This window comes from Salmo salar, chromosome 09, assembly GCF_965601325.2.
Source record: "Salmo salar chromosome 09, fSalSal1, whole genome shotgun sequence".
In the NCBI taxonomy this organism is placed as follows: Eukaryota; Metazoa; Chordata; class Actinopteri; order Salmoniformes; family Salmonidae; genus Salmo; species Salmo salar.
In genome coordinates, this window is record NC_138299.1 from 141591547 (window position 1) to 141617985 (window position 26439).

The 26439-nt window shown below is 43.5% G+C and overlaps 1 protein-coding gene across 2 annotated transcripts in view; it reads right to left on the reverse strand.

Moving 5' to 3' along the window:
* The window catches only part of LOC106612954 (serine/threonine-protein kinase ULK2), a 75518-nt gene that overhangs the window by 13777 nt on the left and 35302 nt on the right, over positions 1-26439 (reverse strand). For both annotated transcript variants that reach the window (XM_014214669.3, XM_014214668.3), the window contains exons 4-15: positions 18382-18414; positions 16554-16590; positions 7477-7650; positions 6933-7006; positions 6680-6781; positions 6422-6480; positions 6243-6325; positions 6076-6126; positions 5846-5934; positions 5229-5397; positions 4905-4959; positions 587-733 (exon numbers count right to left, since the gene is read on the reverse strand). In XM_014214669.3, coding sequence (XP_014070144.3) covers positions 587-733; positions 4905-4959; positions 5229-5397; positions 5846-5934; positions 6076-6126; positions 6243-6325; positions 6422-6480; positions 6680-6781; positions 6933-7006; positions 7477-7650; positions 16554-16590; positions 18382-18414 — 1073 coding nt within the window. The remainder of the gene's footprint in view (positions 1-586; positions 734-4904; positions 4960-5228; positions 5398-5845; positions 5935-6075; positions 6127-6242; positions 6326-6421; positions 6481-6679; positions 6782-6932; positions 7007-7476; positions 7651-16553; positions 16591-18381; positions 18415-26439) is intronic.

Consider the following 26439-nt stretch of genomic DNA (forward strand, 5'->3'; position numbering starts at 1 on the left):
TCCCTCCCTTTCTATGTCTTGAAACACTCCCCCCATCACACCACAATATAACAAGCAATATCCACTGACTAAACTGATGAAACTTAGTGAAACTTTACCTGATGCAATAACTGACAATTGAAGGTGAATTTTCCTGTTCCCACCCAAAGGTTAGTCATAAGAAATCCAACAACATGAAAGACTAGTCTCTGATCAGCCAGGTGTGACTGTATGCACACACAAGACAAAAAATGTCTTAACCATGACAGTTGTACTTCGAGAACCACCCAGGACACGAGCACCTCAAAACGCTATACAGCTGCACCATTGAGAGCATCTTGACTGGCTGCATCACCGCTTGGTATGGCAAATACTAGGTATTCGACTGCAAGGCTCTACAGAGTGTAGTGCGTATGGACCAGTACATCACTGAGGCCCAGCTCCTTGCCATCCAGGACCTCTATACCAGGCTGTGTCAAAGGAAGGCCCTAAAGCCACCCAAGCCATTGACTGTTCTCTCTGCTACTGGACGCCCTACTGCTGGACTCCCTACTACTGGACGCCCTACTGCTACTGGATGCCCTTTTCCTCAGACAGTGTCTCTTACCTGGGGGAGCTGTAAAGCGTGGTGGTGGGGCTGATGGAGAGGTTCTGCTTGATGCGCTGGTAGTTCCGCACCTGGGTGGGCACAGGGATGGGGGTGGTCTCTGCCCGAGGGGACACCATGGGGGTCTGTCCGGTGGTCTGCGGCTGCCTGGAAGGGTGAAGTGGGAAGAGCAGGCCCGTTAGCCAGTCTGTCTGCTAGTTCTGCCAAAACTGCACCATCTGTTCAGGAATGTCAACACCCACAGAACTCTATGTTAAAAAATACTTCAGTCCTACCGAGACAACATTTGTATAAATAGAACGTGGAGAGCGCAACAGTTGGACTAAATAAAACTCTAGGCTGACTCAAAGTTTCTAACTAGGCTATGTCTCTGAGTTCTTTGTTTACTTCTACACATATGGCATTTTCAACTGAGGCTGGGTGAGGAACTAAACGTCAGTCCTGCTGTAAGGGGGCTGGCCCAACCCAGAGGGGGCAGGGCTGTTGTGTAAACCCACGCGTATCTGCCCAATCAGTCGGGAGCAGTCTGTGCCAAGAGGAGGAGTTATGGGCGGGCCTGAAGAAACTGTGGTTTGTGGGCTCAGCCAATAGCACGTGCTGAGCCCTCCTCCTTTCTATCAGACACAGAGGGACAGGAGGGAAAAAAGCCAGGCTAATTTGCATTCCTTTGTTATTCGATTGGTACAAAATGTTCCCTGAGCAAAAGTCATACACGAGTCAACCATAGGGGGTTCACTTGGGTTTAGAATGAAAAAGGGAAAGAGAGGAAGGGGGGAGGAATATAAATGTTATAGAACAGGACAGATTCAGCCTAGCAGCATTATGTAATAAGATGATTAGCGGGGGAGGGTGTAGACCAGAGACATGGGAATAGACTGAGAGATACACGTGAGGCACGCGACCACCCGTCTATTCTGTACAGCAGCAACACACAGACAAAGACACAGAGGGGTTCCTTTGTTTGCTTTCCACTCCGAGAAGCAAATAAACACATTTTACAACAAGACACACATTGACATAGCTTTCGATTAGACACAATCGCCCTTCAAGTTCCAACGATGAGTCAGCATATAGGGAGGAGGTCAGAGACCTGGCAGTGGTGTCCAGACAACAACCTCTCCCTCACCAACAAACTTTCATGGTCCAAACACACCAAGACAGTTGTGAAGAGGGCACGACAACGCCTATTCCCCCGCAGGAGACTGAAAAGATTTGACATTGTCCCCAGATTCTCAAAAAGTTCCACAGCTGCACCATTGAGAGCATCTTGACCAGTTGCATCACTGCCTGGTATGGCAATTGTTCTGCATCCGAGCGCAAGGCACTACAGAGGGTAGTGCGTATGGCCCAGTACATCACTGGGGCCAAGCTTCCTGCCATCCGTACCTCTATACCAGGCGGTGTCAGAGGAAGGCCCAAAAAATTGTCAAAGACTCCAGTCACCCAAGTCATAGACTGTTCTCTCTGCTACCGCACAGCAAATGATACCAGAGCACCAAGTCTAGGTCTAAAAGACTTCTTAACAGCTTCTACCCCCAAGCCATAAGAATCCTGAACAATTAATCAAATGGCTACCCAGACTATTTACATTGACCCCACGCCCTTTTATTTTTTTACACTGCTTCTACTCTGTTATTATCTATGCATAGTCACTTTACCTGTGCATAGTCACTCTATCCTGTACCGCCGCACATTCACTGTGTACCGGTACCCCCTGTACATAACCTCATTATTATTATTCTATTGTGTTACTTTTTATTACTTTAGTTTATTTAGTAAATATTTTTTCTTAGAACTGCATTGTTGGTTAAGGGCTTGTAAGTACGCATTTCACTGTAAGGTTGTATTCAGTGCATGTGACAAATAACAATTGATTTCAACCAAAAGTAAAAGGGCCATAAAAGGTTAATCAAAGTGGCATTTAAAAATGGAAAACAAACCAACTATTCCTGTGGTTTATTCTCTAACCTCAGTACACTGTATTACCCCATGCAGTCATTAAGTTTAACACATTCATTTATCCCCAGAGCAGGTCGTTAAAATCTGTTGTGTTCGAACAGAAGCTAATTGGGACATTGGAGCTACACAGGGTGCTCTCCCTAACAAAAGGCAGTTTTTTAGGTCAGTGTTGCTTTACTGTTGACCCGTTTGTCTTTACTGCATCTACCCAGAGGGGAATGGAAACACAGCACTGTCTTTTCCTTCTCCTCCTCTGTGTGCACGCTCTCTCTCTAAATACTCTCCCCTTTTTCTATTTGCTTTGTGTCTGCTCGTTGCCCTCTCCTCATTCATCTAGGCAGCTGTTCTCTCTTTCTACTTACCGTCTTTCTACTCCTTTCTTTTCTCCATATTCATCCTTAGTAGTGGCTCTGTCTCTCTGCACTCCCATCTCCCTCCCTCCCTCCCCCTCTCATTCCCTGGCTCAGGAATCGATTAAGGACAGACAGAGCACAGGGGAAAAACAATTGACTGTGGGAGGTGAGCTGACTGAGGGGTGGGATCCTCCAGGAATAGAAAAGGACTCTCTGGCACTCAGACTAGCTCCTCACCTCACCTCATCCACAATAGAGAGTGGTCACAGAGGGGCAGGCTGAGTATTAACCACCTTGCAGTACAACCAGGAACCAAGGGAAAGAGAACAAAGAGGGGAGGAATGAGGGAAAGGGACAGACAGAGAGAGTTAAAGATGCAGCCCAGGATCTTAAGTACTTAAAAAGTATTAACATATTTTACGATTTGCAATTCGTAACCTTTGGAGCATCACTTTAAGAGACAGGGTAAAGAGGGGGAGAGAAAAACCATCACCCCAAAGATGAATATGGAGAGATGGTGAGAAAGGAGGAAAGCAGCTATTTGTTTGAGGAGAGCACGAGGGGAAACAAACTAAGGAATAGATGAGGGTGACTACAAAACTGTGAGAGAGAATGGAAACTGAGTGATAGAAAACAGTATTACTGGAGGCTGTTTACAAAGAGAGAAACCGAGTGATAGAAAACAGTATTACTGGAGGCTGTTTACAAAGAGAGAAACCGAGTGATAGAAAACAGTATTACTGGAGGCTGTTTACAAAGAGAGAAACCGAGTGATAGAAAACAGTATTACTGGAGGCTGTTTACAAAGAGAGAAACCGAGTGATAGAAAACAGTATTACTGGAGGCTGTTTACAAAGAGAGAAACAGGGAGAGGAACATGGGGAGTGAAAATAAAAATAAAATTATAGATGACAGTGGAGAGCATTGTCTTGCTGCAGGCTATTTACAAACACAGAGTGTGGGGGTCACACGAGACAAGGAAGTGGTGTTTGTGCCTCTGCTCTCAGTGTGTGTGTGTGTGTGTGTGTGTGTGTATGTATATATATATGTGTGTGTGTGTGTGTGTGTCAGTCATTTAAGATGCCGCGACAACAACAGTCACATTTGCCCAAAGCGATTTCCTGTGTGTGTGTAAGAGATCTATTCTTATACCACAGGCCTGCCTCGTCTGGGTGGTTCAGGATATAACTGACCTATACACAGTAGCCGTTTATCTGAGACATCTACACAATTTTGACATGAACAAAATGCCTTATTTAGGCTTTGACATAGCTTCATAGAGATGGAAGACTGATATATTGCTTTCAGAGACAAATAGCATGTCGTTTATGACTAAAGAGTATAAAACACAGCTGCTGTGCACACTGACAGACACACTGAGATGTAGCGTGTTTTATGTAGCGTTCTACATAGACATGTCCATGTGGAGTAGACAGAATGACTTACTCATGCAGAGCTCATTCACAGCACACAGACACACACACAATATCTGGGGCTAAAATAGCAGCATGCACATCAGACTGGTTAATTTTTCCATCAGCTATTCAGTCGGTTTTTAACGTTGATCATTTCACCACACATATGTATTGTGTTATGTTTTGTGTCAACCATTATTAGATCTGTCCAATGTGCTATAAATCAAATTGATCTAATACCTAAAAAATAGTCGGACAGTGGAAATATCCTGAAATATCCCAGCTTAGGGACACAAACAGACTGTTTGTTAATCCTCTCTGAGTTTAGGTTACATTTCTATGATGCAAGAAGTCAACAGTGAAAAAATGATAGATTTCCATGGAGCAACACAGTCAAGCCCAGGGGAGTCAACAGAGGAACCAGGTCAGGTCATCTAGATATTGTGGTCCTGGGAGTTCTTTTGTGTTCTGGTATTCTCTAGTATGTAGAGGAAGTGCAGGGACGGGGTTTATGTTCCTTTCTGATGGTGGCCGGCCCAAATCAGACAACAACAATATGTTAAGAGCTGAAGTTGATGACGTTACACTCACCCTCCACACCACTCTGCGGACGCCCGACGCCCCACTGCTCCCATTGGCTGGTCATCTAAGGAAGAGGAGGGAGAGGGAAGTGAGCGAACCAGACAAGAATAGAAACCATGCCACATTAGTGAATTAACTGACTACCCATACCACCACTCAAAATGTGTCTATTTGGTCAACTGTCTGTGTCAAGTGTGAGCAGGTGCTCAGTGTGTGTGTTTTATAGCAGGTGCTTAGTGTAAGAGAAGTGCTGCCAGTAGGCCTAATTAGTGTAATAAGGAGTAGCAAGTGTTCAATATTTTTGTGTGTGTGTGTGTGTTCCTGCAGACTCACACGACTCTGTGGAGAGGTGTGGCACCAGGACGAAGTCATCCGTGTCGCTGGAAGAGTTCTTGCTGCTGGTGCTTCCTCCAGACTCCTTAGACAGCTGCAGGTAGTTTGGAGGGCCCAGGGGGGGCGATGACAGACAGTCCTCAGGTAACGTCTGCATGTCTGGGAGAGACTGGAGAAGGGAAGGGGTATGTGTGTGTTGTAGTGAGCAAAAGGTGTGTGTATGTTGGTGGGGGTAGGTGGTGTGTGTGTGCGTACAACCGGTGTGTGTGTGTGTGTGTGTGTGTGTGTGTGTGTGTATGTGTGAATGTGAGGAGCGTAGGGCAAGAGAAAGAAAGCAAGAGGATTAATCTCAGTGAGAGAGAGGGCTTGGGCTGTACAATTCAATTAGAGCCAGACTGGGCTATCTAGACTGTCAGAATAATGCAATCACAGTGGGCAGAGAGAAAAAGTACATCCCTGGGAAACTCAGTTTGTCTGTTTTCCCACTGAGCTACTGTACAAAGTCTGGATTGTTCAGTGCTCAGTGTTGAGGTGTGGTGCTATGCCTTGAGGTACAGATAAAGTCAATTGTTGTGGAATGCAACTATGAGGTGTATAGGCAGTCAGGATTAATTTACGGCAGGGGAGTTGTAGCGAACAGAGGGCGAGCTGCCACAGGTGATGTCGGTCACAGCGCTAGGGCAGTTGGGTACTGGAACAGGACATGCTGGAGAAAAAACATACAAATACACGTTTTCACACAAGACCTAAGTGCTCTCAACATCAATGCCATGTCACAATACAGCTATGATACCACAACATGTATTTCCCTGTTATTGATGAAGGAAGTTCTCATCTATCAACTCACATTTTTTGATGGCAGATACTGGATCTAAGAAAGGATGGCTGAAAAATGCATCTGAAACAACAAGACAGAAGTGTGAATGTTAGACAAGTAATATCCAATTGATGGATAACAAACACTTTTGTTTTAAATCATTTCCTTTCTAGAAGGGAAGTGGCGTCAGAACTGACCGAAGTCCATCCTGTCCTTCTGGTTCCTCTGCAGCAGGCCTAGCAACAGGTTGCCAAGGGGAGGAGACGTCTCCCTCGGGATGCTGGGTAGTAGAGGCACAGACATAAATTCCGGTTAAAAACACAACTTTTCAGCCCAAATGGCCTCGATCAGATAGTTCTTAAAGCCTATCACCTACATGGGCAGCAGCGACTTGTTCTTCTCATAGAACATCCTCAGGTCCTGGGGACTGTTGGCCTAGAGAGAGAAGAGAGAGAGAAGAGAGAGAGAGAGAGAGCGCACAGAGTGACAGGGGGTTTGTATACTACTTCTATAAATGCACACCATGGGTGACATTTTTCTTGCAGAGGCATGTGCTATTTTCCTCGCACAGTTTAATTCTGCTTTGTGAGAGGAAAAAAAGATGCCCCATATCAACTCCCTCTCTCCATCCTACCTGGAAAGGTGGCTTCCCTACGAGACACTGGTAGACAACCGTCCCAATGCTCCACATGTCTGCCTTGGCGTCATAGTTCTGAGACATGATCACTTCCGGGGCCTGGTTAGAGGACAGAGGTTAGAGGTCATGCTCTGAAAGGACCGTTCCAGTTGCAGGTTGCTGAGTAAGCAAAGCTGTTGTCACAGGAGAACAAGAGACTTAGACACAACACCCTTATACACACAACAAACACTAACCCGCATCCACTCACCATGTACATGGGGGAACCACACAGTGTGGCAGCCATCATGTTGCTCTGGAGATATCGTGCGAAGCCAAAGTCAGCTGAAAGAGAGAAGTCCATCAGTCAGTCTGTCTGCCTGTGTCTGTCTGTCTTTTTAATAACAACTACTGTCGGAGTGTCACGACTCCTATTCCCAAGCCTCTCAGACACTAGACAATTGGGCACGAGTGACCACACCTTCTGGGAATAGCATTGTGCAAACTAAATATAGCTGTGAGGTTCAAAACAACTAACCATGACCTTAGCTAGCTATCATTGTGGTGCATCTTGATACATGATATATGACTTGTGTGACACAATAAGACAAATCATATGATGGCTAACAGTTCATAGATAGGCCATCTCTATATTTACAGTATAAACAGTATTTATATCGTATAAACATTATGAAGTTGTGTATATACAGAAATAACACTATATACAGAATTGAAGGGATAGTTGTCTTTTTGAAGGTTTAGCTTAGTTTTAGCTGAGTGTGTGTTGTGTTTGAGGGGCTGGGTTGTTCAGTCACCTATTTTGATGCGGATGCCGTTGATGCTGGATCTCTTGCGGCTCGTGTATGACAGCAGGATGTTCTGTGGTTTCAGGTCTCGGTGGATGATGCCTTTACTATTGAGGATCCTCATTGCTGCTGCTATCTGCTGGAGGAACACCCTCAGAGTGTCTTCTCTCAGTGTCCCCTTGGCTAGGGAGAGTAGAGAGGAGGGAAAAACAACTTACCCACAATCACTCATTATACAGTATTAACCTGTCTGGGCTAGGGGGCAGTATTTTCACGGCCTGATGAAAAACGTACCCAATTTAAACAGGTTACTACTCTGGCTCAGAAACTAGAATATGCATATTATTAGTAGATTTGGATAGAAAACACTCTGAAGTTTCTAAAACTGTTTGAATGGTGTCTGTGAGTATAACAGAACTCATATGGCAGGCAAAAACCAGAGAAAAAAATCCAACCAGGAAGTGGATTGTAGTTTTTCAAGACTGGGCCTATTTAGTGACTTAGGGTTCAATTTGCACTTCGTAAGGCTTCCACTAGATGTCAACAGTCTTTAGAACGCGTTTCAGACTTTTGCAGTCAACAGAGAGCGAACAAGACCTCCTGGAGCCACAATTACGCGTGTTCACGTGAGGAGGTAGCTGTGTTCCATAACGTTTTTCAAGACATTGGAATCGTCCGGTTGGAATATTACTTAAGTTTTACGTTAAAAAGGCCCTAAAGATTGATGTTTTACAACGTTTGACATGTTTCAACGAACGTAAATATAACTTTGTCGTGAAATATTCGGCGCGCTTCCTACATTTGGAGTAGCTTACTGAACGCGCAAACAACAAGGAGCTATTTGGACATAAATTATGGACTTTATCGAACAATACAACATTTATTGTGGACCTGGGATTCCTGGAAGTGCCTTCTGATAAAGATCATCAAAGGTAAGTGAATATTTCTAATGCTATTTATGATTTTAGATGACTCCAAAATGGCGTGTATCTGTATTGCCTGGTGTATTTTTCTGAGCGCAGTACTCAGATTATTGCAAAGTGTGCTTTCCCCGTGAAGCTATTTTGAAATCTGTCACAGTGGTTGCATAAAAGAGATGTTCATCTATAATTCTTTGAATAACAGTTTAATATTTTATCAATGTTTATGATGAGTATTTTTGTAAATTGTTGTGCTGATTCACCGGCAGTATTGGAGGCAAAATATTTACTGAACGTCAATGTAAAATGCTGTTTTTGGATATAAATATGAACGTTATCGAACAAAACATACATGTATTGTGTAACATAACGTCCTAGGAGTGTAATCTGATGAAGATTGTCAAAGGTTAGTGCTTCATTTCGCTGTGTTTTGGGTTTTATTGACACATGTCCTTGCTTGGAAAATGGCTGTCTGATTATTTTTGTCTATGTACTCTCCTAACATAATCTAATGTTTTGCTTTCGCTGTAAAGCCTTTTTGAAATCGGACAATGTGGTTACATCAAGGAGACGTGTATCTTTAAAATGGTGTAAAATAGTCGTATGTTTGAGAAAGTTGAATTATGACATTTTGTTGTTTTTCAATTTGCCGCCCTGATATTTCACTGGCTGTGTCCCGCAGGTACCTAGCCCATAGAAGTTAATGTATTGGCACATAATGTATGAAGACCAGGGATGCAGTGGTAAAAGAATACTACACCCAGACTGGCTATTAGCATATTTTATCTATACAAAACTACATTTTATTAAATTTTTTATTTATTTCACCTTTATTTAACCAGGTAGGCAAGTTGAGAACAAGTTCTCATTTACAATTGCGACCTGGCCAAGATAAAGCAAAGCAGTTCGACAACATACAAAAACACAGAGTTACACATGGAGTAAAACAACATACAATCAATGATGCATACATTACCCATACTACACTGAAATCTCTATAAAGGACATTACCCATCCACTATGCACTAGCCTAGAGGCCACAGATACAACTTTTTACAACCATTTTACACACTAACGTTTCACCCACACTGATCATTAATATGCATTTCCATTTTTATATTTCCATTTTAGTAATTTAGCAGACGCTCTTATCTAGAGCGACTTACAGTAGTGGGTGCATACATTTTCATACTTTTCCCCTGTGGGAAACGAAGCCCACAACTCCGACGTTGCAAGCGCCACGCTCAACCAACTAAGCCACATGGGACTCATACAAAACATTTGCCAGCAGTTATACGCACTCAATACCTCCATCTCCCTTAATGACTGATTGCCTCAGCTTACATTTAAGCAGGGGCGTTTTAGAAGTGGGGGGGGGGGACATACAGTTGAAGTCGGAAGTTTACATACATCTTAGCCAAATACATTTAAACTCAGTTTTTCACAATTCCTGACATTTAATCCTAGTAGAAATTCCCTGTCTTAGGTCAGTTAGGATCACCACTTTATTTTAAGATTGTGAAATGTCAGAATAATAGTGGAGATTTATTTCAGCTTTTATTTCTTTCATCACATTCCCAGTGGGTCAAAAGTTTACATACACTCAATTAGTATTTGGTAGCATTGCCTTTAAATTGTTTAACTTGGGTCAAACGTTTTGGGTAGCCTTCCACAAGCTTCCCACAATAAGTTGGGTGAATTTTGGCCCATTCCTCCTGACAGAGCTGGTGTGAGTCAGGTTTGTAGGCCTCCTTGCTCGCACATGCTTTTTCAGATCTGTCAACACATTTTTCTATAGGATTGAGGTCAGGGCTTTGTGATGGCCACTACAATACCTTGACTTTGTTGTCCTTAAGCCATTTTCCACAACTTTGGAAGTATGCTTGGGGTCATTGTCCATTTGGAAGACCCATTTGTGACCAAGCTTTAACTTCCTGACTGAGATGTTGCTTCAATATATCCACATAATTTTCCAACCTCATGATGCCATCTATTTTGTGAAGTGCACCTGCCCCTCCTGCAGCAAAGCACTCCCACAACATGATGCTGCCACCCCTGTGCTTCATGGTTGGGATGGTGTTCTTCGGCTTGCAAGCCTCCCCCTTTTTCCTCCAAACATAACGATGGTCATTATGGCCAAACAGTTCTATTTTTGTTTCATCAGACCAGAGGACATTTCTCCAAAAAGTACGATCTTTGTCCCCATGTGCAGTTGCAAACCGTAGTCTGGCTTTTTTATGGCGGTTTTGGAGCAGTGGCTTCTTCCTTGCTGAGCGGCCTTTCAGGCTATATCAATATAGGACTCGTTTTACTGTGGATATAGATACTTTTGTACCTGTTTCCTCCAGCATCTTCACAAGGTCCTTTGCTGTTGTTCTGGGATTGATTTGCACTTTTCACACCAAAGTACGTTCATCTCTAGGAGACAGAACGCGTCTCCTTCCTGAGTGGTATGACGGCTGAGTGGTCCCATGGTGTTTATATTTGCGTACTATTGTTTGTATAGATGAACTTGGTACCTTCAAGCGTTTGGAAATTGCTCCCAGGATGAACCAGACTTATGGAGGTCTACAAATTCTTCTCTGAGGTCTTAGCTGGATTAATTTGATTTTCCCTTGATGTCAAGCAAAGAGGCACTGAGTTTGAAGGTAGGCCTTGAAATACATCCACAGGTACACCCCCAATTGACTCAAATGATGTCAATTAGCCTATCAGAAGCTTCTAAAGCCATGACATCATTTTCTGGAATTTTCCAAGCTGTTTAAAGGCACAGTCAACTTAGTGTATGTACACTTCTGACCCACTGGAATTGTGATACAGTGAATTATAAGTGAAATAATCTGTCTGTAAACAATTGTTGGAAAAATTACTTGCACAGAGTAGATGTCCTAACCGATTTGCCAAAACTATATTTTGTTAACAAGACATTTGTGGAGTGGTTGAAAAACGAGTTTTAATGACTCCAACCTAAGTGTACGTAAACTTCTGACTTCAACTGTGTGTATATATATATATATTTTTTTTTATCCAGTCAGATAGACGCTCCAAACAGCCTACCCGACCGCTAGGAGGCGTCCACATGGTCCTAAAGCACACCGTTTCCTAGTTTTGTATTGCATTCCAATGATAAAACTGGGGGGAACAAAAATGCAGAATGTGTGTGTGTGTGGGGGGGGGGGGGGTGAAAGTTGCACCCATTCAACTGCACCCTGAATCCAAGGGAAAGCAACATGCACAAAATGCTTATTCTGCAAGTAGTCTACATCTTTTATGCAAGCACAACTGATTAGGGTAGTAATTGTTTGAACACTAGCAGCCTAAGTAATACAAGTATTAGCAGTGAATGTTAGCTAGCATACAAGGTTAGGCAGTGGAGTGTGTCTGGTCCCTGCCTGTACTGGTTGCAGTGAAACAACAACATTAGCTAATCCAGTGAGCTGCTAGCTAAAAGGATTCCTGGGTAAAACAAACCATTAATCGTCACAATGGATCTTATTTCAATCTAACCGTGCTTACACACATTAAATCAGGGATTTAACAACATTCTCTCTAAAGTACAACAGAGGTAACTTCTTCTAACACAGCAAAGTTGTGCAATTAGTGAAATAACATAACATGGTTGTGTGATGCTATTATACAAGGGTTTATAAGAGAGGGAGAAAGAGAAACAGCGAAGTGAGAGTGAGAGAGAGAGTGAGAGAGAGAGAACACGACAGAAAGGGTGTGTGTGACAGTGCGTGCTAGAACAGAGGTACAGACACTGTACCATGCCCTGAAGTGATGTGAAAGCGTGCACCTGTACAACATAAAAAATAAAATAAAAACAGTTCCCCTGATAACAAGTGAATCAGAACAACATGAGGACCAGAGTCCACAACACTGCTTTCCTCACTACACCAATATTTACACTAAACATGCTGCACTGGGACGTTCTGTTCCTCGGTGCCTCTTAAGACTCCCCATTTGTTATGGTGTCTATTTCATGATGACCTCTCTCCTGCTCTTTCTCTGTTCCTCAACTGTAGCTCTGCTGGGATTAACACATAACTACCTGATGTTGATATACAGTACCAGTCAAAAGTTTGGACTGACCTACTCATTTCAAGGGTTTTTCTTTATTTTTTACAATTTTCTACATTGTTTAATAATAGTGAAGACATCAAAACTATGAAATCACACATATGGAATCATGTAGTAACCAAAAAGTGTTAAACAAATGAAAGTATATTTTATATTTGAGATTCTTCAAAGTAGCCACCCTTTGCCTTGACTGCTTTGCACACTCTTGGCATTCTCTCAAGAAGCTTGACCTGGAATGCTTTTCAACAATCTTGAAGGAGTTCACACATATGCTGAGCACTTGTTGGCTGTTTTTCCTTCACTCTGTCCATCTCATCCCAAACCATTTCAATTGGGTTGGGGTTGGGTGATTGTGGAGGCCAGGTCATCTGATGCAGCACTCCATCACTCTCCTTCTTGGTCAAATAGCCCTTACAAAGTCTGGAGGTGTGTTGGGTCATTGTCCTGTTGAAAAACAAATGATAGTCCCACTAAGCCCAAACCAGATGGGATCGCTGCAGAATGCTGCCGTAGCCATGTTGGTTAAGTATGCCTTGAATTCTAAATACATCACAGACAGTCTCTCCAGCAAAGCACCATCACACCTCCTCCTTCATGCTTCATGGTGGGAACCACACATACGGAAATCATTCGTTCACCTACTCTGTGTTCCACAAAGACACGGCGGTTGGAAAGAAAAATATAAAATTTGGACTCCTCAGACCAAAAGGACAGATTTCCACCAGTCTAATATCCATTGCTCATGTTTCTTAGCCCAAGCAAGTCTTGTCTTCTTACTGATGTCCTTTAGTAGTGCTTTCTTTGCAGCAATTCTACCATGAATTGGTTTTTTCCCGGGCTCTGAGCACCTATGGACGACGTGGGAAGTGTCACGTTAGAGCAGAGATCCTTAGTAAATGATAGAGATGGAAAAGAAGTTCAAGAAATGGTCAGACAGGCCACTTCCTGTAAAGGAATCTCTCAGGTTTTGACCTGCCATTTGAGTTCTGTTATACTCACAGACACCATTCAAACAGTTTTAGAAAATGTAGGGTGTTTTCTATCCATATGTAATAAGTATATGCATATTCTAGTTACTGGGTAGGAGTGGTAACCAGATTAAATCGGGTATGTTTTTTATCCAGCCGTGTCAATACTGCCCCCTAGCCCTAACAGGTTAAAGTAATGACAGACTGTTGCCTCTGTTTGCTTATTTGAGCTGTTTTTGCCATAATATGGACTCTTTTACCAAATATGGCTATCTTCTGTATACCACCTCTACCATGTCACAACACAAATTCCACAAATTCACTTTAACAAGGCACACCTGTTAAATTAAATGGATTGCAGGTGACTTCCTCATGAAGCTGGTTGAGAGAATGCCAAGAGTAAGCAAAGCTGTCATCAAGGCAAAGGGTGTCTACTTTGAAGTCACTCAAATATAAAATATATTTGTTTACTACATGATTCCATGTGGTATTTCATAGTTGTGATGTCTACAATATAGAAAATAGTAAAAATAAAGAAAACCCTGGAATGAGTAGGTACTGTACATATGCAAACATGATCCATGACTGAGTTCATCAGGAAGTGTATAGGAGATGTTGTACCCACTGTGATTATTAAAACCAACCCTAACCTGGGACCATGGATAGATGACAGCATTCGCGCAAAACTGAAAGCGCGAACCACCGCATTTAACCATTGCAAGGTGACTTGGAATATGGTTGAATACAAACAGTGTTGTTATTCCCTCCGTAAGGAAATCAAACAGGCAAAACGTCAGTACAGAGACAAAGTGGAGTCGCAATTCAACGGCTCAGACACGAGACATATGTGGCAGGGTCTACAGACAATCACGGACTACAAAGAGAAAACCAGCCACGTCGCAGACACCGACGTCTTGCTTCCGGACAAGCAAAACAACTTCTTCGCCCACTTTGAGGCTAACACAGTGCCACCAACGTCGCCTGCTACCAAGGACTGTGGGCTCTTCTTCTCTGTGGCCGATGTGAGTAAGATATTTAGATGTGTTAACCCTCGCAAGGTTGCCGGCCCAGACAGCATCCCTAGCCGCGTCTTCAGAGCATGCACAGACCAGCTGGCTGGAGTGTTTACGGACATATTCAATCTCTCCCTATCCCAGTCTGTTGTCCTCACCTGCTTCAACATGTTCACCACTGTTGCTGTACCCAAGAAAGCAAAAGTAACTGAACTAAATGACTATCGCCCCGTAGCACTCACTTCTGAGAGACAAGTCAAGGATAATATCACCTCTACCTCACCTGACACCCTAGACCCACTTCAATTTGCTTACCGCACCAATAGATCCACAGACAATGCAATCGCCATCGCACTGCACACTACCGTATCCCATCTGGACAAGAGGAATACCTATGTAAGAATGCTGTTCATTGACTATAGCTCAGCATTCAACACCATAGTACCCTCCAAGCTCATCATTAAGCTCGAGGCCGTGGGTTTGAACCTCGCCCTGTGCAACTGGGTCCTGGACTTCCTGACGGGCCGCCCCCAGGTAGTGAAGGTAGGAAACAACATCTCCACTTCGCTGATCCTCAACACGGGCCCCACAACGATGCATGCTCAGCCCCATCCTGTACTCCCTGTTCACCCACGACTGCGTGGCCACGCATGCCTCCAACTCAATCATCAAGTTTGCAGACGACACAACAGTAGTCGGCCTGACTCCCAACAATGATGAGACAGCCTACAGGGAGGAGGTGAGGGCCCTGGAAGTGTGGTGCCAGGAAAATAACCTCTCACTCTACCTCAACAAAACTAAGGAGATGATCGTGGACTTCAGGAAACAGCAGAGGGAGCACCGCCCTATCCACATCAATGGGACCGCAGTGGAGAAGGTGGAAAGCTTCAAGTTCCTTGGCGTACATATCACGGACAAACTGAAATGGTCCACGCACACAGACAGTGTGGTGAAGAAGGCGCAACAGCGCCTCTTCAACCTCAGGAGGCTGAAGAAATTTGACTTGGCACCTACAACCCTCACAAAAGTCTACAGGTGCACAATAGAGAGCTTCCTGTCGGGCTGTATCATCGCCAGGTACGGCAACTGCACCGCCCGCAACCGCAGGGCTCTCCAGAGGGTGGTGCGGTCTGCCCAACACAGCACCGGGGGCAAACTACCTACCCTTCAGGACACCTACAGTACCCGATGTCACAGGAAGGCCAAAAAGATAATCAAGGACAACAACCAGCCGAGCCACTGCCTGTTCACCCTGCTATCATCCAGAAGGCGAGGTCAGTACAGGTGCATCAAAGGTGGGACCGAGAGACTGAAAAACAGCTTCTATCTCAAGGCCATCAGACTGTTAAATAGCCACCACTAGCACATTAGAGGCTGCTGCCCTATATACATCGACTTTAAATCACTGGCCACTTTAATAATTGGAACACAAATCACTTTAACAATGTTTACATATTTTGCATTACTCATCTCATATGTATATACTGTATTCTATACTATTTACTGTATCTTAGTCTATGCCGCTCTGACATTGCTCGTCCAAAAATGTATATATTCTTAATTCCATTCCTTTACTTTAGATTGTGTGTATTGTTAGATATTACTTGTTAGATATTACTGCACTGTTGGACCTAGAAACACAAACATTTCGCTACACCCACAATAACATCTGCTAAACACGTGTATATGACACTTTTTTGTTGTTGATATCAACAGGGAGGCAGGTGTGTGTGTTATGCAATTCACAGCTATGGACTGCTATATCAATAAAGTCAATGACATACCACGTAGACCTCCACAAGCAGAATCCTATTAAGACATTCAGTGCTTGGTGCTTTCTTGGGAAGCATTATGAGAGATGAGTGACCTTTGAGATGGCACATTTCTAGACTTGCGTCAGAGCTGTGCTGACCTCGGTGCTAAAGAAAGAACCCATTGTGTCATAACACTGTGGTAGCTCCTACACACAGCACTCCCATGCATTGGGACACACACACACACACACACACACACACACACACACATACACACCCTCCTCTCCAACGCTAGTTACTTTGTTTTGATGAATAATACCCAGTGTGTGTTGAGATTAGTGTGATGCTTACCTTGCAGATAGTCAGCCAGATCGCCACCGTTGCAGTACTGTGGGGAGGAACAAGACAAACAAAACCATTCTATTAGCGGGCTGTGGAAGAACAACATGGATTAACAGTATCAAGCTGTGTGTGTGTGCGAACGTGCGTGTGTTGTGTGTGACCACAAAGCCCAGATAACGATGGGTCTCATCAATTAATCTGATGAATGGCTGTGCTGTTATCAGTACTGACAGTCTCTGTTAATCCTGGCATTAGTCAACACAGAGAATGGAAAGGAGAGTAGTCCAAGAAAGACAGAGAGAGTTAGTGAGGGAGTTAGAGATAAGGTATGAGGGAGAAGGGGAAAGAAAGCGGAGGAGAAAGAGGGCAGCTAGGTGGTAGGAAAATGTATGCTAGCCTCTACCCCATGTCTGTCCACCATTTCCAGTTCTGTCAGTTGAACCACCAATTAAATCCTGTTGGTTACCAGAGCTTCCACTGATCAAAGCATTGGTTTGATCTGGCCTTAAAGAGCCTCTGCCTTATCAGTGACCGATAGGATCTGACTCCAGTTCAGTTTATTACCACACCATGTTGTTTAGCCTTTGTACAGGGAAATCAATTACAGCTCAGATCCTTATATTGACACATGGATGGAGGGAGAGATATGCTCTGTGTGCATTCCAATCAGATTACTGCAAGCAGCAGAGGCATTGAGCAGAGTTTAAATCCGACATTCTTAGGGATCCACCATAACCACATAATGCTAAGGTAATATCCATATATTTAACTCTCATGGGAGTGCCCACGTTGATTGCTCTAAGGTTATGAGCTGCCATGATTTGTTTTCTGTGTGAGGAGAATCATTTATGAGGCACACCTAACATACTGCATATTAATAATGTTCGCTCAAAAAAAAGAGATTGCTTTGTTTCATACAGAGAGTCAATGTTGCAGCTGAAACGGCAGTGTTTCCCCTAAAACAGTTTCCTTTTCAATGTGTTCCTACTGGTGCCAAAATGCTGGAGTGTGAGCCCTGAGCACTGGCTGCTTAATAAGTAATAATTCATCTGATCCCTCTTCTAACCTGAGTAAGACAAGCCTTTCTTACTAGGCAAAACAAGCAGTCTGGCAAACATCAGCCAGATTAGCATCCATGCTAGCCTACTGTCGATACTATCTATGCTCATCTCTCTGGTAGGGGTATACATTGATTAAGCAGCCTGCTAGCTAGAAGACCAAAGCCAGATTTATGTATGTTTCTTTTCCTGTGCCAGGAGACCCCGCCTCCTTAGTGTCAGTGTGGCTCTTAGAACACAGCGGTATCTACAACAAGCTAGAACACCCCAGGTAGGCCAAGGTAACAGGTACCAGGGTCCCATGACACCTTGCACAGCCAGTTAGCTTAACAGCAGCAAGAATATTAGAAGGGGCAGAATAAGTATTACAGGGCTAAATATAAAGCAAATGAACAATGTTTTGCTCTTGGATAACAGAATTCCTTGAAATTGGGTTGTGGGTGTACAGGTATAATTTTAAAGGGCTGCTTGAGGTGTCATGTAGTTAGTTTCTTTCCTTCAGGTGGTTTGTGGAATGTTTTGGTCTTGAGCAATGAGAGGGAGAGAGGAGAGAGAGAAAGAAGGAGGGGGGAGGGGAGAGGCAGAGTGAGGACAGGAGCACACTGGGTTTGCAGGCTCTCATACGTGGAGAGAGAGCATGGGGGAGGGGCGGGTAATTAAGCAGAGTAAGACAGACAGCGAGAGAGGGGAGAGGTATCAACACAAAGGCAGAGACCCTGGCAGCCTACAGGCAGCTCGGTAGAAGAGGTTGCATGCTGATAGTGTGACACTCCACCTACCTCCATGACCAGGAACACAGAGTTGGGAGTTTCCTGGAAGACAGGAGAGAAACAACATGGGTTAGAGTGATCATCTCTCTCACAACACCTGTCACATCCACTACATAGAGGAACAGCTTCGTCACACAGACGGACATGTATGTATGGCGCAGACAGATATAGCCTACATATACTGTATAGATGGATCATATGTGTACAGTACAGACAATAGGATTCCTTTGCCACCCAGCATGATGAACTGAAGCCCATAGCATAACTGATCCACTGATCTGGATTGGATCCGTACAGTACAATCAATACCTGGCTCCAATCTAGACACATTGACACCCTCATCCTCCATCTCATACTGTGCGACCTACATGGGGTTAAGATCAAATTGGCGCCCCTCAAGAAAACGTCCCGTCCTTAGTGAACCCCTCACCTCCAAGCTGTGTCGTGTTACAGTCTACATTTTTGAGGGGAGAGGAATGGAGTTTATTACACAACAGGTCCAAGTGGAGGTTGTTGGGGTGTGCTGGGGTGTGTGTGTGTGTTCGGGATATTGGGTTCAAGGGAACTGGGCATGGTGACAGATATAGGAGCCATCTTGTCAACATGGTGATGCAGGAGCAAAGAAGATGCTGGACAGGAGCCAAAGTAACCCAAGCAGGCCTCCAGGTTAAGCAAGCTCACATGTATTTGGGGGGTGTTTGGGTGCGTGTTTGCGCATGCGTGTGGTGTCAGGTTGATGGTACTGCAGCATACGGCAGATCAAGCATCTTGGCGTGTGCATCAAGTTCTCATCAACAACACAATTGTCGTCACACATTTTCCAATCCCTTCAGTGCCATTCTAAGTAGGTTATCTATGATTAGATTCAGAAATGTTTCTTGTGACATGACCAGGCAAAAACCATTTCCAAATTTGAAGGAAACGCCTGCCACATGAAAGGCATCTTTCCTTTCTAAGGAGCGTATGAGTTCAAATACATTTTATAGCATTATTTTCTGTATACCGTACTAACAAATCAATGCATCTCAAAATCTATTCCTTGACTACCAACTGCCATACTAGTCAGTTACTGGACTGCATTACTCTCTGGTTCTAATGGTCTCTCAGCCAAGGTTGCCAGATAGAGAGCAACCACAACACCCACCCATTAATTCCACTTCAGCTCCTTTCTATCTGCTGACCTGTCAGCCTGCACGAGGCTTATTGGCTGGGCCCCCTCCTCCCTGGCCAATCCCATTGGCTCGTTGCTGTGGATACTAGGATAATGGGATTCTGGCCGGTGTGTGTGTGTTTGTGGTGGCTGGTCTTGGCCTGGGGAAGATTACATAACGAGCTGTTTTCAGCCCCTGCTCTATGCTGGTTGATGGGGACTGGGAGAGGAAGAATAGGAGGAGAGGAAAGAAGGGTGTTGGCCAGACTGGACACTGTCCTGGAGGGTAATTGATACGTGAGAGGTACAAATACAGGACAGCCTCACCCCCTTTAACCTCCAGCCCTCAGTAGGTTGACAATGTACATTGAACTGTCTATGCCACCATAAAATCAATCCTACTATAGAGTCCAAAACCTCTTCCATGGTCCAAATCTAGACTAAGTGGCATTCAGTATTTTCTAAGGCGGTGGTTGGTTACAGCTGTTATTATCAACACATTTACCACAAGAGAGGAGACACCAAATGAGTCAGAATGTACTGTGACACAAAACACTATCTGTTAAAGAATTGATGGCCCTTGGACAGACACACAAGACCAACTGCTAACAGGGTTATTCTACATAACCCTCCTTCCTCAAAGGAATACACCACAAGTAAAAACAGAAGCATAAACAATTCTGCTTCCTGCTATCCAACATCAGCAGCCCCTCACGCAAGCAGACATATTCCACTTATAAAAGCATTTCACAATCCTTCTAAAGACACAGTCACGAGGCGATCCAGTCAGAGTTATGCCACAAACAAGCTTTGAGCGATGCTCTTCCAGAAAACACTAGAAGGAACAGTACTACATCAGCTCGAAGAAATTTGGTATTGAGGGAAACTCAAAACATCCCCAAACCATTTTCCACCGCTTCAGCCCTCCACCTCACAGAAATGTTCAGAATGCCAACACAACTCTAGAGCCAGGCCAAAACAACAACGTATTCTTAGTGTGTCTGTCCTGTTTGTTGCGTCACACGGTAGACTAAGTCCTGGGCTACATAAGAACGAAGGGGCAAGGTAACAGCGGGAGAAGAGAGGGGGCCGGCTGGGCTCAGTTTAAAATTGTTGAGGACATTAGAGAATAGGGTTCTAAATGTGGACTGGAAATCCACTCGGCACACATCTGTTACGCAAATTCAGAGTAATCCTTAGCATTCTGAGAACCAAGAATCTAGCCTAGTCTAATATTACTGCACGCTATATACATAGCTGTGTTACACACTATGAGACACACTGTGGTGATTAATTAAGCAATAAGGCAAAAGGGGGTGTGGTATATGGCCAATATACCACAGCTCAGGGCTGTTCTTACGCACGACGCAACGTAGAGTGCCTGGACACAGCCCTTAGCCGTGGTATATTGGCCATATATCACAACCCCCAAGGTGCCTTATTGCTATTATAAACTGGTTACCAACGTAATTAGAGCAGTAAAAAGTTGCGTTTTGTCATACGCGTGGTTCAGCCAATCAGCATTCAGGGCTCAAACCACCCAGTTTATAATATGATGTATGTTATGATGATTACAGGGTGCTGAGAGAACGTTGTTCTGTTAATGTGTTTCAGAGGCAGGGTGAACCGTTTGAGCAGCAGGGGACATATTGTGTTGTTAGTGGTGGCACGGGACCCGTTGGTGTTTTCATCACACGTGTGCGCAATACACACACACACACACACACACACACACACACACACACACACACACACACACACACACACACACACACACAGTGGTGATCTACTCGCAGTTGCAGGGCATAGGCTGTCCCTATGGGAGAACCTAATGTCCTGCAAAGGCATCACATCGGAGACAACCTGGCACTGTCCCTCTATGAGCTCATCGTTTAGGTCACGATTGTCCGGAAATTAGGCCAACTAAGAAGAGGTATTCCTCTCCTTAGACCAAGACAAGACAGACCTATACAATAAAGAATGTTAGGAAAATATTGACTCAGGCTGTTGTCAGAAAAGCATAATGAAATTAGATGCCTCTAGCATAACACTTTCTCCTTGCTTGGTACATATGGAAAGTTAAAATCCTATAACCAAATATACTTGAGTGTGTGTGTGCTTGTCAAATAACACAAAGCTAAATCATTTTCCCTCTCTCGGGGCAAACAAAGCGCACACAAACTACCCCCAGCTGTTCTAAGACCTACAGTATTCTACTTTACCATCCCGTCAGCTGTTCTGAGACCTACAGTATTCTACTTTACCATCCCGTCAGCTGTTCTAAGACCTACAGTATTCTACTTTACCATCCCGTCAGCTGTTCTAAGACCTACAGTATTCTACTTTACCATCCCGTCAGCTGTTCTAAGACCTACAGTATTCTACTTTAACATCCCGTCAGCTGTTCTGAGACCTACAGTATTCTACTTTACCATCCCGTCAGCTGTTCTAAGACCTACAGTATTCTACTTTACCATCCCGTCAGCTGTTCTAAGACCTACAGTATTCTACTTTACCATCCCGTCAGCTGTTCTAAGACCTACAGTATTCTACTTTACCATCCCGTCAGCTGTTCTGAGACCTACAGTATTCTACTTAACCATCCCGTCATCTGTTCTGAGACCTACAGTATTCTACTTTACCATCCCGTCAGCTGTTCTAAGACCTACAGTATTCTACTTTACCATCCCGTCAGCTGTTCTAAGACCTACAGTATTCTACTTTACCATCCCGTCAGCTGTTCGAAGACCTACAGTATTCTACTTTACCATCCCGTCAGCTGTTCTAAGACCTACAGTATTATACTTTACCATCCCGTCAGCTGTTCTAAGACCTACAGTATTCTACTTTACCATCCCGTCAGCTGTTCTGAGACCTACAGTATTCTACTTTACCATCCCGTCAGCTGTTCTAAGACCTACAGTATTCTACTTTACCATCCCGTCAGCTGTTCTGAGACCTACAGTATTCTACTTTACCATCCCGTCAGCTGTTCTAAGACCTACAGTATTCTACTTTACCATCCCGTCAGCTGTTCTAAGACCTACAGTATTCTACTTTACCATCCCGTCAGCTGTTCTGAGACCTACAGTATTCTACTTTACCATCCCGTCAGCTGTTCTAAGACCTACAGTATTCTACTTTACCATCCCGTCAGCTGTTCTAAGACCTACAGTATTCTACTTTACCATCCCGTCAGCTGTTCTGAGACCTACAGTATTCTACTTTACCATCCCGTCAGCTGTTCTGAGACCTACAGTATTCTACTTTACCATCCCGTCAGCTGTTCTAAGACCTACAGTATTCTACTTTACCATCCCGTCAGCTGTTCTAAGACCTACAGTATTCTACTTTACCATCCCGTCAGCTGTTCTGAGACCTACAGTATTCTACTTTACCATCCCGTCAGCTGTTCTGAGACCTACAGTATTCTACTTTACCATCCCGTCAGCTGTTCTGAGACCTACAGTATTCTACTTTACCATCCCGTCAGCTGTTCTGAGACCTACAGTATTCTACTTTACCATCCCGTCAGCTGTTCTGAGACCTACAGTATTCTACTTTACCATCCCGTCAGCTGTTCTGAGACCTACAGTATTCTACTTTACCATCCCGTCAGCTGTTCTAAGACCTACAGTATTCTACTTTACCATCCCGTCAGCTGTTCTAAGACCTACAGTATTCTACTTTACCATCCCGTCAGCTGTTCTAAGACCTACAGTATTCTACTTTACCATCCCGTCAGCTGTTCTAAGACCTACAGTATTCTACTTTACCATCCCGTCAGCTGTTCTGAGACCTACAGTATTCTACTTTACCATCCCGTCAGCTGTTCTGAGACCTACAGTATTCTACTTTACCATCCCGTCAGCTGTTCTAAGACCTACAGTATTCTACTTTACCATCCCGTCAGCTGTTCTAAGACCTACAGTATTCTACTTTACCATCCCGTCAGCTGTTCTAAGACCTACAGTATTCTACTTTACCATCCCGTCAGCTGTTCTGAGACCTACAGTATTCTACTTTACCATCCCGTCAGCTGTTCTGAGACCTACAGTATTCTACTTTACCATCCCGTCAGCTGTTCTGAGAGCTACAGTATTCTACTTTACCATCCCGTCAGCTGTTCTAAGACCTACAGTATTCTACTTTACCATCCCGTCAGCTGTTCTAAGACCTACAGTATTCTACTTTACCATCCCGTCAGCTGTTCTAAGACCTACAGTATTCTACTTTACCATCCCGTCAGCTGTTCTAAGACCTACAGTATTCTACTTTACCATCCCGTCAGCTGTTCTAAGACCTACAGTATTCTACTTTACCATCCCGTCAGCTGTTCTAAGACCTACAGTATTCTACTTTACCATCCCGTCAGCTGTTCTAAGACCTACAGTATTCTACTTTACCATCCCGTCAGCTGTTCTAAGACCTACAGTATTCTACTTTACCATCCCGTCAGCTGTTCTAAGACCTACAGTATTCTACTTTACCATCCCGTCAGCTGTTCTAAGACCTACAGTATTCTACTTTACCATCCCGTCAGCTGTTCTAAGACCTACAGTATTCTACTTTACCATCCCGTCAGCTGTTCTGAGACCTACAGTATTCTACTTTACCATCCCGTCAGCTGTTCTAAGACCTACAGCATTATACTTTACCATCCCGTCAGCTTTTTTCCACCTTTTCTTTATATATGAAAAGGTATTGCCGGTATCAAAACCTAAAATTTACGCCAAACGACCTAGTCGCTGTAAATGAGAATGTATTCTCAGTCAATTTACCTGGTAAAATAAATGGTTAAATAACATAAATAAATAACAATTATTTCGATAAAGTTCTGCCTATGGCTTAGAATGAAACATATCCATAATGCTGAGGCGGCATTGGCACACATTACGCTCTTAAACTCTTGCAAGCATGGGGGCTCATCTTGATGAATCAATCTGACAGATTGAATATTGGTTAGACTACAATTAGGCTGGGGAAATGTTAGCTAAATTGAGGTGAGTGACGCTCATGATCATCTTGTCTAGTTGGGTCATTTATTACAACATTTTGCCATGTTATGTAGTTTAACAAGTGGATTATTTTGTTCTTCACTTGCAGTCGCTTAGTAGCCTAGGCCAACTCCCAACCAAAAGCCTGCAACTCCACTGGCTTGTCTGATAATCAATCAATGTGATTTTGTTTAACTGAATCTCTGTCTGTATAGGCTATTTGGATCATTGGTTTCTGTCTGGGCAAATACTGTAAGAGGAGGTGGTAAAACGAATCTATCACTGATCAGAAACATTTAGCATGCTGTAACGTAGCCTAAATCAAGAGTAAGCCTATAATTTTACTCATTCGCGTATAGGCAAATCCAAAAGCCTGCAGAGGTTGTGAAATATATACACCAGACTCACATGCTTTTGAAAATAGGACTGCTATTATTTTCTATCAGTATCATGACGAAGATAAGAACCTACACATGCTCCTTAAAACCTGTCTGGGATAGGGGGCAGTATTTTCACGGCCGGATAAAAAACGTACCCAATTTAAACTGGTCACTACTCTTGCCCAGAAACGAGAATATGCATATTATTAGTAGATTTGGATAGAAAACACCCTGAAGTTTCTAAAACTGTTTGAATGGTGTCTGTGAGTATAACAGAACTCATATGGCAGGCAAAAACCTGAGAAGATTCCAAGCAGGAAATGGCCTGTCTGCGAATTTATAGTCCTTCTGTTGCTTCTCTATCGAAACTACAGTATCTGAGCTGTTACGTGACACTTTCTAAGGCTTCCATTGGCTCTCTAAAGCCTTCAGAAACCGGATTGCGGCATCTCCTGTCTCTGGGCAGATAACAGGAGCACAGTTTGTCAGTGGACTGCCTGGTGACTAAGAGATTGGAGATGCGCATTCACGAGATCATGCCATTTTTTCTTTGCCTCTTTGAATGAATACAGCATTGTCCGGTTGGAATATTATCGCTATTTTATGAGAAAAATAGCATAAAAATTGATTTTAAACAGCGTTTGACATGCTTCTATGTACGGTAATGGAACATTTAGAATTATTTTGTCTGGAAATGCGCTCGCGCGTTACCCTTTGGATAGTGACCTGAACGCATGAATAAAACGGGGGTATTTGGACATAACTATGGATTATTTGGAACAAAAACAACATTTGTTATGGAAGTAGCAGTCCTGGGGGTGCATTCTGACGAAGAACAGCAAAGGTAATACCATTTTTCTAATAGTAATTCTGAGTTTAGTGAGCCCCAAAGTTGGCGGGTGTTTGAATAGCTAGCCTGTGATGGCTGAGCTATGTACTCAGAATATTGCAAAATGTGCTTTCGCCGAAATGCTATTTTAAAATCTGACATAGCGATTGCATAAAGGAGTTCTGTATCTATAATTCTTAAAATAATTATGTATTTTGTCAACGTTTATGATGAGTAATTTAGTAAATTCACCGGAAGTTTTGGGTGGGAATGCTAGTTCTGAACATCACATGCTAATGTAAAAAGCTGTTTTTTGATATAAATATGAACTTGATTGAACAAAACATGCATGTATTGTATAACATAATGTCCTAGGAGTGTCATCTGATGAAGATCAAAGGTTAGTGCTGCATTTAGCTGTGTTTTGGGTTTTTGTGACATATATGCTTGCTTTGAAAATGGCTGTGTGATTATTTTTGGCTGTGTACTCTCCTAACATAATCTAATGTTTTGCTTTCGCTGTAAAGCCTTTTTGAAATCGGACAATGTGGTTGGATTAACAAGAGTCTTATCTTTCAAATGGTGTAAAATAGTCGTATGGTTGAAAAATTGAAATTATTGCATTTTTGAGGTATTTGTATTTCGCGCCGCGTTCTTCCATTGGATATTTGGCGAGGCGTTCCGCTAGCGGAACGTCTAGATGCAAGAGGT